At 42.6% G+C, this 12,108-nt stretch overlaps 1 protein-coding gene across 2 annotated transcripts in view; it reads right to left on the minus strand.

Moving 5' to 3' along the window:
• Positions 1-208: 208 nt before the first annotated feature.
• Positions 209-12,108, minus strand: part of usta (uronyl 2-sulfotransferase a) — a 96,806-nt gene continuing 84,906 nt past the window's right edge. For both annotated transcript variants that reach the window (XM_033647831.2, XM_033647832.2), the window contains 3 exons: positions 5,838-5,935; positions 4,553-4,710; positions 209-3,531 (listed from right to left, as the gene is read on the minus strand). In XM_033647831.2, the coding sequence (XP_033503722.1) occupies positions 3,239-3,531; positions 4,553-4,710; positions 5,838-5,935 (549 nt within the window). In that variant the 3' untranslated portion in view covers positions 209-3,238. The remainder of the gene's footprint in view (positions 3,532-4,552; positions 4,711-5,837; positions 5,936-12,108) is intronic.

The following is a 12,108-nucleotide window of genomic DNA, read 5'->3' on the forward strand; positions in this document are numbered from 1 at the left end:
AAGATGAGTCGAGGTTGGGTGGAGTGACAGACAGGCTGCTGCAGGAAAGAGAGAGCTATGATCCACAGTCCGGCGGCTGCTCTGTTAGTAGCTGCCTATCAATCTGATGCTCCTGATGGGGTGAAGAGGTTACCACAATCTTCTTCATGCATGTTTTTTTTTTTTTTTTTGTCACAAAAGCCAAGTAAAGCGGAGACAGCAGCTGCAATAGTTAGAGGACATTTATTTTGAAGACTGTAAAATGATGGACTGCATTAGCTGTTGTTAACAAGTGTTCAGCTGTTTATATAAACCCATTCTAGACAACCTTAAAACACCAAGAGCAGTTTCATAGCCGCCAGAAACCAAAGATACAAATGATCAAGTTATTAAACATCTTTTTTTTTTCTTCCTTCCTGAGAATCTTATCTGGAATGCAAATGAATACAAAATAATAAATTAAACTGGCAAAAAAAGAAAAGAAAAAGGAAACACTGAACACAAACCAGGACAATGAAAAGGTACAGACAATGGAGATTAGGATGGTAAATGACGTCACGTATTAGCTTATGGTTACTGTTGTCTGGGTGATTTGAACATGAGTGATGACGAACATGCACTCTGAGTAGCTCCTGGAGAATTGACCTATGGCTAAGCCCCGCCCTCAAAGGCGATGAGCCAATCACAGTGCGTATAGACATTCCCATATACTCAGACATTCTCTGCCTGGACGTTCATTGAAATGCATTACAGAAAGTCAGTTTTGTTCGGTTTTATGAGCTTTTCGGAGATTTGGAGTTTAAAAATGGTCAAACGGTGTGCATGGGGTACATGCAACTCCGACACAAGGTATCCTGAGAGGCTGGGCGACGAGGTGTAATTTTTACACTTTAAACCACAGAGAAGTGTCTCCTTTGGATAAAGTTGTGTGGTAACGTTAGACCACAACATCAACTCAACGTGAATAAGATTAACAATGATGTCTACATCTGTTCTAAGGTAAGTCAACATCGTGTTTGAGGCAACATATTGTCACTTTGCTGGAAAGAAATATAAAGTTATCTTTAACATCTCTAGCTAAAGTTAGCCTAACGTTCGCTCCTAGCTGCGTTGTTCATCATGTCACCTTGTTTGCTGGGAGTTCATTAGCCTATTTTGTTCTAGTTTTGTACTTTGGTGATCGTACATCATTGTTAGCTGTTGTCCAAAGGGCTCTAGTTAAGCTAATGTTAACTTCTGGAGCTTAGCTTCATTAATTTATCTGTAATCGCAGAGATAACAAAGGTTGGCAAACGTTATGCTGAATGATTCAATGTAAATACTGTAGCACCAAACTAATGGAGAGACACTCTTGGTAAAGATGGTAAAAAGGCTGTTATCCTTTTCTCATATTCTGAGCCAAAAACCTTAACTTCAGTGGCACTTTAACTTGTTGTCTTTGATGGCAACGGCAACGAGATGCGGTTCACAAGCGTACACTGGGACCTGTAAATTCTGGCCTGTAATTTAAGCTTTTCATCGACCTTCTCAACAATAAAATGATTAATATATCCCTCCAATGCGTAGTTTAGGCCCTTTTGGTTACTTCTCAATGACATCTGATCATTATGTCCCCAAAAATAATCAATTGCCTCCTGCGAAATGCCGTGTACTGTGACACCTGCCATAGCACCGGTCACTGAATGTTGATAGTTTGGGGAACAGCCCATTGGTCCGACCATATTAAACCCATTGTTCCGAAGTCCATTCCGAAATCATCATGATGCCCTGTGGTTAAGGTCTGGTTAGGTTTAGGCACAAAAACCACTTGGTTAGGGTCAGGAAAAGATCATGGTGTGGGTTAAAATGAAAAAGAAAGTGACAAACACATAAGCTGTGAGCCTGCTCCGCCTCAACCCTTTCCCAGCTGACCCAGAGCCGGTTGCAGCGCACCATCAAGGTAGAAATACACCCGCCGGGAGCCGTTCAGCACCGCGGACAGTCGGACTAATGGGATGTCGAACCAATGACATGGACCCGATAGTTTGTCCGAGTGAGTGGATGGGGGCGTGGCTTAGCCATAGGTCAATTAGAAGTTAGTGTTAGCAGGGGTCGGTAACACTTCACACGCTTTCATGGTAATATTTTGAGAGGGGAAAACGAACCCTTGAACAGTAACACAATCCTGTTTGAAATGAAAGGAGCATTAGTATCCAGTTTTGTGACCGAATCCCTCATTTTGCTGCAGAATTTCAGGAAAAGTCACCTCAGAAAAAGTGCAGTATATTCGTACAGTTTTGTAATGCATCGCAGTAGAAACACTGGTATTTGGCAAGCTCAATCTTTTAAACTTTGGATTAAAGAAACTAAATGTTTTTTAGTGTTTGACTCACAACAAAATGACCTGTCCCTGTCCCAAAATAATAAATCTATGCTAAAATACACTGCTGGTTTGGTCAAACTCAATCATTCACACACACACTGTCGGAATTCTCTGAATTCATAATTGAGTGCCTGCCATCTAACCCTCATTTATACCTAATAAACAAAAGGTTATAAACCAATAGTACAGTATAACAACTGACTCGCTTGCGGTCACAACTCCACCAGCCGTGCACGGAGGTTTACTGGATCTCTCAGCGTGGTTTGGCACTTACAACAGTCCTAGACAACTAATATACAAAAAAGGGTTTTGGTACTTTTCTTTATTTGTGAATACCATTTCCCATTCCAGCTTTTAGGACAGTAACCCTTTCATAAATCTCTTTCTTGGGCTATGTCTCTGGAGTCCTCTGACAGTAAACACCCCAGCGACCAACATTAAGAATATTTCCCAACATGTTTAGCTATCCACACCTTGCGCTAATCTCTCCTGGAGATTACAGCAATGACGTTTCTTTTTTTGTTTTTACATAAATGAACCCAAAAACAAGCTCAAATTAAAACAAAACTTGAGTCAAGCACATTAAGCTTAACGTTATTTCCCACTGTTCTTGGTCAATATTTTTTTTTTAAATAGAGCATTTTGTCCTTCAAATTACTCAACCCGACAGTCCTCAGTGCTGAGCACGTCATGATAGGAGTCTATCGCAGATGGAAAGCAGAGCCCGTAGAAAACACGAGCGTCAGGATCCACACACCCCTAAAACGCACCTCACTTTTCTTAGGAATGCTGAAAGATGGAGGAACAACGCTCCCCTTCTGCCCTCAGGCTGCCTCCAGCTATCTCCAGCCAATCAGCTTTTTTCTTGGCTACGCCCACTGTTCGTCAAACAGCCTTTTAAGGATGGACCAGCCAGCTGTTGGCATCCTCCAGGTCTGTGTCCAGCTCTTCGTCTTCGTCCAGAGGCTCTGGGGTTCGGAGGGCCAGCTCTCGAAGGAAAGCGGGTGAGTGGGCGGGGGGCTGGGAGACGGACTTGAGGCCAATTTTTTTCTTCATGAGGTGGAACTGGTCTCGGATGAAGTTGTAGAACTCGTACTCGTAGCGCATGCGGTGGTAGAGCACTTGCAGGGCCTCCAGGGTGGGTGTGTGTTTACGCACTGTGCCTGTCATGTTCCCCATCTTCTTATAGTCTGCAGAAAGAATCAAAGACCAAGACGTCAGTTGCAGTTGTTTGATAGGAATACAACGCAGCATTTTTAAGTCTCCCTAATCCAAAAAGTTTGCATGTTCTCCCCATGTGTCAGTGTGGGTTTTCTCCGGGGACTCCAGCTTCCTCCCACAGTCCAAAGACATGCAGGTTAATTGGTGACTCTAAATTGTCCGTAGGTGTAAATGTGAGTGTGAATGGTTGTTTGTCTCTATGTGTCAGCCCTGTGATAGTCTGGTGACCTGTCCAGGGTGTACGCTGTCGTCTACTCGTCTAGCGTTAACTGGGATAGGCTCCAGCCCCCCCGTGACCCCCAACAGGATAAGTAGTTACGAAAAATGAATGAATCAAGTATAAAGTCTGGAGCTGCTCCATAGACAGTGAATTGGGAAAGATGTTATAGATGACACTGATAGCATCCAGGGGAATGTTCTGAGTATAGACCGTATCACAATGTTTGCTCACAGTAACTTCCAGGCAGAAAATCCCAGTGTCATGAACATAAAATTAAATGGTGCAGAGCAAACGCCACCACAATTAGTCAGTCTTTAGCGACCTAAAAAAAAAGGCCCACTTAAAAAATCTATATCAGTTTAAGTGTAAGTTATACTAAGAATTTTTCTACCTTGCAGTCAGACAGCCCTTTCCATAACGGAACTGAAGCGGTTATCTAAAACCCACCAGACTCCACTGACAAAAACATTAATTTAACTTTGCAGATCTCTGGAGTCTCTGGTATACCGCTGCCTCCATCAGTAAGTGTGTGAGGTCGAACAGTAAAATAATCCAAATACAGCTTGCAAGTTTGAGACTTTTCTGATTGCTGGCTTTGACAGAGAGCAGCTCATGTTCACAAATACTGACTGAACTTTCTTAGGTCATGGAAATAACATACTGGAATTCCTAATTTAGGTGGTGTTGCCTGTTCAAAAAAACACCTCAGCCAAACAGCTGTAAATGTGATACTTCAACATAAATAAAAGACAGTTTGGAAGTGCACCCACCAGGGCTCTTGTAGATGTTAAGCACTCCAGTAAAGTAATGAGGTAAGAGCCTCTCCAACAGGAGCAGAACGTCCTCCAGCTCCTCCAGGATACCCACGAGGAGGTAGTTCTCCAACACATTCTGTTTGGCCCTTTCCAAAGCCCATACTCCTGGCTCCCTGATGGAGAGGGACAAAAAATGAAGAGTAAGAGACAGATGAACAAAGATAGCAAAAGAGCAGCCTTTAGCCCACACTAAAAGATTTTATAACAACAATAACAATAATGCATTTTGTTTATAGGTGCCTTTCAGAGCACTAAAGGAAACCTTACAAGACACGGTAAAAAAACACAGGCAACAATGTATCCATAGATCATAAAATCAAATATACTTTTATTGTTTAATATACAATAAAAGTTCATAAACTGTCTAGATAAAAATCCTAAATCATCATCAGTGCAAGTCTCAATATGTGCCTAGTCACTTGAGAGGGAGACCAAAGAGGATAAAACTGCATTAACCAATACAAGATGAAACCAAAGAATGAACGGGGATAGCAGCGCTCTGAGGTGATTTTTTTAGATCTTAAGGGATGTTACAAATGTGAGAGACTCCACACATAACAACAGTTTTGTTCCTGTTGTGTGTGGACAGCAATGATTTGACCAAAGCAGCAAATCACACGCTAAAAGATTCAAGCATTCATGAAAAAAAAGGAGTCCTCACTCTCAAAACCCGAAACCTCTCGAAAATCTTGCAAATCTCTCCCGATCAAACGTGACTTTGGGAAAAACAAACATGCTGGACGATACACAGGAAAACTAGATGTTAGTTATTGCGGTACTCTTTATGTAACATTCACGAAGAAAAATGGATGAAGTCACGGAGACGCCGTGAGCATGGACTGTACATGTAGTGCAAGCTGGAGGTGAGTAAATTTGAGTTGAAACCCATTTGATATTGCATTAAAACCCCTTGAGACCTGCAGAACCACAGGCGATCCTTAGGTTTCCTTCCCACAACAGGATATTGAAACAAGAAATATTTGCTGTTTGAAACTGGTGTGGCCAGGGTGAACTTCGGAGCAGATCAGGTATGTGAGAAACACTCGTAATACACCTCACACAACAGGAAAATCCGGCAAGATGATCCTTAAAACCATATAAAAAAAATTGGGGCTTTGCTGGCTATTGTCTAGAGGAGAGAATCAGGCCTGAAATTGACTTGAATGTCATGTAGTGTGTACCTGTTATTTGACAAGTTTACCAAAATGCTTTCGTGTGCAACTCGACAGTCTGTAGGTACCTGCATTGAGGGTGCTGTCCACAGAAGTAGGGGATGATGTAGAAAACTCTGGGGTTGGAGCACTCTGGGTAATTCTCTAGAATGCACACATTGATATCCTGAAAGCAGACAAACACATGACAATCTTTAAATTTTACTCACTCCTTTATAGTTTTCATGCAGTGGATGAAGCTCAGACACAAGTGTAATGATTTATTTCTGCCACAAGAGGGAGGTCTTCACCAGCACTGCTGTGAACTCCCTGATAGTCATCATCTGAGCAGTGCTCTGCAAAACCACATCCTGAGCACCAAGATAAGCTCTGCCCCTTCACCTCAGCTGATCTCAGGAGCTGAGGCGTCAATAAGAAGACACATAGCTGTGTTAGACTTGTGCTCACTCGAAAAATAAATGTATGGGATATGAAGATCATTACTACAATCTCGCTGCAGAAATCAGATGCAATGACAGCTCGTCTTTCAGCAGCGATCAAACAGGGATGAAGTGAAACATTTCATGTCTTACACGTGAAAAAAAGTGATTATACTTGACCTTTAAAACACCCCTTGTCTCAATGTGGGAGCGATTAAATAATGAAAGGGGGGAAAAAAGCACAGAGGACAGATTAAAAACACACATGCAGGAGTGAAGCTGGCCAGCCACTCAGTGCTGTGGAACTCACAGTCAAATCTGTGTCAGGTGACGTAAGCCTTATGGATGGCAACAAGTCCCGAGAAACATAACACTCCACGAAGCATTACTCACACGCACACACACACACTCACACACAAGCACAGGCGCATGCAGATACGCCACATGTGCTCAAACACACATACGGTAGCACCAGGCTATGTGAGTGAGGTAAAAGTGTTGACAGACCTGCTGTATAAAAGGAAGGAGATCTAAAAGTGGACACAAATTGGAAGCGTAATGATTGCATCAAAGCTTGATTTATACTCTGATAAGTCGGTAACGGCTGATTTGAAACAGAGCAATTTGTCAAAGCCAACACTGAGGCCAGCATGCTCCATCAGAGATTAGGTTGGGTCAGACAGGACCAGAGGCTCAGACTTTCCCAGAGGACACAGTCTGCTGTTGAGGGTGACGTGAGGTGTGTGTGGGGCCTGAGGATGGAACACTTGGAACCAGGAAACTGAGCCGTCAGAAACACTTAACTGACACGGATGAAGGCAAGAAACCGTGTGTGTGAGCTTATATTGTGTGCTTTTAAAGGGACAGTTCACCCTGAAATCAAAAATACGTATTTTTCCTCGTAACTGTGGTGCTATTTATCAGTCTAGATCAGTCATACTTGCAGCACGCAGGCCAAATCTTGCCCACAATAGGGTGCTGGGTGGTTGGCCAACTATTTTCTAATTCAGATAGAAAATAAACTGATCAACAGCTTTTTTTGGGATTCCCTTAACCTTCTCCACATTTATGTATTTATGTACCGGCCTGAGCCTTCTGTCATTTTGCACGAGCGGTTGAGTATCCCTGATCTAGACTGTTTTGGCATGAGCTGCCCAGTGTTGGAGATATCGACTGTAAAGATGTCTGTCTTCTCTTGAATATAACAGAACTAGATGGCATTCTCCCATGTCATGTAGGGACTATTTTCTTTACACCGAACTACTCACCCCAACTGCATCACTGCGCAGAAAGAAGCGTGCATTAGCTGATAGCTCATCTAGCATCACTGAGCTAGCAGAGGAGGAAGCCATTAATGTTTACATCTCACACAGTCATAAGCACGAGCCTCTCATCCAAGGATAAGATGCACACTTCCTTCTCTGCGGTGATATGGTTGGTGGGTGTAGTTCGGTGTAAAGAAAACAGTTCCTGTGTGAAACTGCTCACAACAAGATTATCTTGAGGAACTGGGTCATGATTTCTGGAAAGAGACGTTGCTGTTGAGTTTTTCAGATGTATTATTTTTGTTGGCGCTTTGAGCACCACAAGCTGAGTGCCATTATATATATATATATATATATATATATATATATATATATTATGTAGACCCTTTTACTGTTAGTAAGCAGTATGACGTTTTTGGTGGGCGGGGCTTAGCTGGAGGCAAACAAATTCTTCACAAACATTAGCTAGCACTAGCTAGCAAGATTTGTTGGCTTGTTTTAGACAATGGAGGAAGATGATGCGAGTGGTGCATTCAGAAACACTCATACTGAGTGTCGGAGCGCACTCTGGAACAAACTGGACCGTTTGTAAATTCAGAGCGCTGTCTGAAGGTACAGTTTGGTTATTCAGAGCACCAGATTCTGGAAGTGGCAGAGTGCACTCTGGGCACTCTGTCTGGGGAGATGGAGCAGCAGAGCTCCGAGCAGAGTGAATGTGTGATTAACTTAACCGTTCGTTAAGTCTTGCAGAAACATAACACTCCGTTTCTTCGACCAACAGGGCTCTCATTTTAGTGTAGAGCGTCAGACTGAATATACAAACGCACCTTGTCAGGTCACTCACTCTCCGGAACCATGAGTGTTACTCGAGTGAGTAAACACTGACTAACGGGAAGAGACTGGCCGACCCATATGCTCTCACTCAGTGGATGGATGATGTCACAGGAAGCTTTGTGGTTGATTACTATGCCAATCTTACAAATTAGGACAACACTTGAACGGTTTCCTCCAGTTTGTTTTGCTATCGAAGCTAACGTTAGCTAATGCGCTAAAAAGTTAACATTACGGAGAAATCCAATATTCGTCTTAATACCTCCCCAATGTCTGATGAGGTGGTGAACCTGATATGAAGTGTACGCTGCACATGTGAGCATTTTTGATGATCGCCTCCGTCCAGTCCTTTTGTCTTATCACATTTAACCATAGTTGTCTTTGTTTTTGTTGATAGGCAGTGGTGGCTGGTATGTGATAGAATGTAAGTTTTGAGTCATGACTCCTCCTAGTCTGGCTCCCAGTAACACAACACGATGACATTTTAAGACTCCTGTGTAGCCTACAGCCCTGTGGTGGTGAGTCGTGTTTTGCCTCCAGCTAAGGAAATGACATCATTGTTACATTGGCCCTAAAAGGGTCTACACAAGAGAACACCTCTATGGCCGATATCTCCAACACTAGGCAAATCACAGCAAAACAATCTAGACTGATAAATAGCACCACAGGTAAGAGGAAAAATATTTCGATTTTGGGGTGAACTGTCCCTTTAAGACAATTACATAAAGTTGCAGCCGTTGATCAGTTGTATTTAGCTGCATGTTTGTGATTGTATGAAGATTTTTTCATGCCATTTTTGCTCAACAGTATGAGACTGTTTACAGCAAACACGGATGGACTAATTGAAGTAGGCTTTTCTCAAGCTTCTAACAAGGTAGCCGTAAGACAGTGAGAGAGGGCAAAGGCAGCCTATACACATAAGCTGGGATGACACAAGTTATGCACTTAATCAGTAATTTCTGCAGCTGAATTCTGTGGTGCAACTGTGTCTGAGTCACCACACAGCGGCTGCAGGGTTTGTTTGATCTTTATAACTGAGCTCCACTGTGCACCGAGAACAGCACTTATTGATGATCGGTGAAGCAAACCACTGGAAAGCTCCTCAAAGAAACCACAACAAAACCCCAGAGAAACCTTAAGAAAACATTTCTGAATTGCGCTATTGTTAGAATACGGGTCGTGTCCGGACTTGTGAAAGATTGCCATGGTTTACTTTGATTCAGAATTTCAAGAATAATTTGTTGTCCTTTTTCGAGTTTCATTATGCAGAGAATGACAGTGTCAGTGCATCCAGTGTTATCAATCATGAGTGTATCTGCTTCCCACACACTGCAGTTTCCTGTCAGTGGTGAGTGTTACATTCTCTCAATAAATGCGGTAAAACTTTGTGCACGAAATGATGAATTGCATGTTGTGATTTCAAAAGAAAAGTTGATACATGAACTAACTTGAACTCAAATACAACACTGGACCCATGACAGCCTTTTTTTTATAGCATACTGGAAAAGCACCCATGAAAATCAATATGAGCCGAAAAAGTGAGAAAAGTCAGAGAAAGCCGGGCAGGAAGTGACACGTGTGACGCCATCCCTTGACACAGACGGCTCATTGCCAGGAAGTCCCCCCTCCGCTTTGCTCCGACACTTGATACAGGACCCTTATGCCTCAGCATTTAGGAAGACCTCTGGGAATCAAGCCACAACTCATCCACGCACAATCAAATATGCACACACACAGCCGACAGACAATACACACTCTCTTTGGAGGACCCATTAGTATTTCGAAGAGGGCTCCTGTGTGCACACTCGGGCTCATTGTTCCTATTCTCGGCGTGGATTAAGCCAACTGAGCAGTCACAGAAACTGTAGCAAAACAGGCCCTAATCTCTACGACGGCCTCCCGTTCCACTGAAAGGAATGTATGAATTAAATCAGGAGTAATTGATGATGTAAACCTTTCCCATGGGACAGTTTGTGGCAGTATTCATCAGGGAGCATGGGAGTGGTACACCTGGGTCAAATCACATTTAAACTTGCAATAACTAATTTAATTTGTTTTAAAGGGGAACTACGCCCATTTTTAAAATTTCATAAATGTTACTCCTATGGTCCAAGACAGTCCAAAAACATGACCAAAATGAACAACTCTCCCAAATCCAAAGGCCTTAGTGCTAACTCTAAAATTTGTTATGTCATAGGGTGTAAAGTCTGGAGCTGCTTTATAGACCAAGAATAGGAGACTGATTTTATGGACTCACAAACAGGTTTTTTTCACACCCAAATGAGCTTTACTATATTGTTGTGTTGTCACATTGTGCTGCATTCACATGCTCCTTGGATGGTCCTATTTCCAGAGTTGGGAAGTCGCTCTTCTGACTTTGGTGTGTTCATAAGCTTTGAGTTATAATGTGGAAAAAACATGGACACTACAAAAGGAAGTGTTGTGTTCTATTGCTGAGAGCATTTAAACAACACATTAGTAACAGTTCAAACCTTTATATTACAAAGAGATTTTGTCCCAGACTTAAACACCTTAAACAGGTGGTTCCCAACTGGTCCAGCCAGTGCTTTCACACCTGCCCTGTTTTGTTTGGCTCAATAGAACTCAAGTTAATTTGCCCCCTAAGTGCGGTTCATTTGGGCAGGTGTGAACCCAGCAATCACACTCAGGTGCGCACCTAAAACAACCAGACCAAGACCTTCTTGAAGACGTGGTCTTGGTCCGGTTCCAATCGAACTCTGGTGTAGTTCATTTGAGGTTTGTCGATCTGAACAAACTGCAGTCACATGACACATTGTTTGGGTTAAGTCCTGGAGGATTATTAATAGGGATGCACCGAATATTTGGTAACCGAATATATTTGGCCGAATATTGCAAAAAAACACACATTCGGTATTCGGTGGAATAAGTTCAAAGCAAGGCTGAATAATAGCGGCGTGTTTTGATAACGCAATCAAACAGCGTGCCGTGACGGGCGGAGTAAAATGTCGGCAGTGTGGCGATCTGTCCGTCACGGCACTCGCATTTGCGACTAAAAATAGTTTTGAGCGAGCAAAATAGGCTTAAATCATTCAGCACGCTGTGCGAGCAGCCTACAGATTTCAACCAGCAGCAGAAACGAAAGGCGAATCCCACTGATTGTGGGTTAAACAGGGGTCACAGACACAGACAGTAATGTATTCCTGTAAAATACGGCGGCCATTGGCTTACCGGCGACGGAGAAGTCGGCTCCAATAATATCCTCTTCTTGGCGTCATGACTGCCCAGAAGTACCTGAACAGCTGAGCCAGCTGAACACAGGTATGTGATGTGTCAGAGGAGAAACGAGCCGTTCACGGCCCACAAACCTCACCACACTTTAGGGACTGTTCATTACTTATCAAGGGACTGTCAGGGGAGGAGGGTGGCTGGTTGATTCTTATTCTATTTATTTATTTTATTTTGATCCCCCCTATGTTCATCACTGATTGATGCTGTTTTTGAAGTATGAATAAGTCAATAAGTAATTTATTCCATTGAAATATCATTGATATAGAAAAGTGATTTATCTTTTTATAAATGACAAAAGGCACATCTGCCTCATTTTCGCTGTAGTATCGTGATACTACTCAGAACCATGATATTTTCATTGGTATCATACATTGGGTCCCAATATTGGTACCGTGACAACACTAATCTGGAGGGGGTTCATCTGCAAAAACTAATGAAAAACTAAACAACAATATTCGGTATTCGGCCAAGCGTTTAATATTATTCGGCTTCGGCCACAAATTTTCATTTCGGTGCATCCCTATTTATTAATGTGCGCCTGCTCCTGTACTGCC

This window comes from Epinephelus lanceolatus, chromosome 13, assembly GCF_041903045.1.
Source record: "Epinephelus lanceolatus isolate andai-2023 chromosome 13, ASM4190304v1, whole genome shotgun sequence".
NCBI lineage: Eukaryota > Metazoa > Chordata > Actinopteri > Perciformes > Serranidae > Epinephelus > Epinephelus lanceolatus.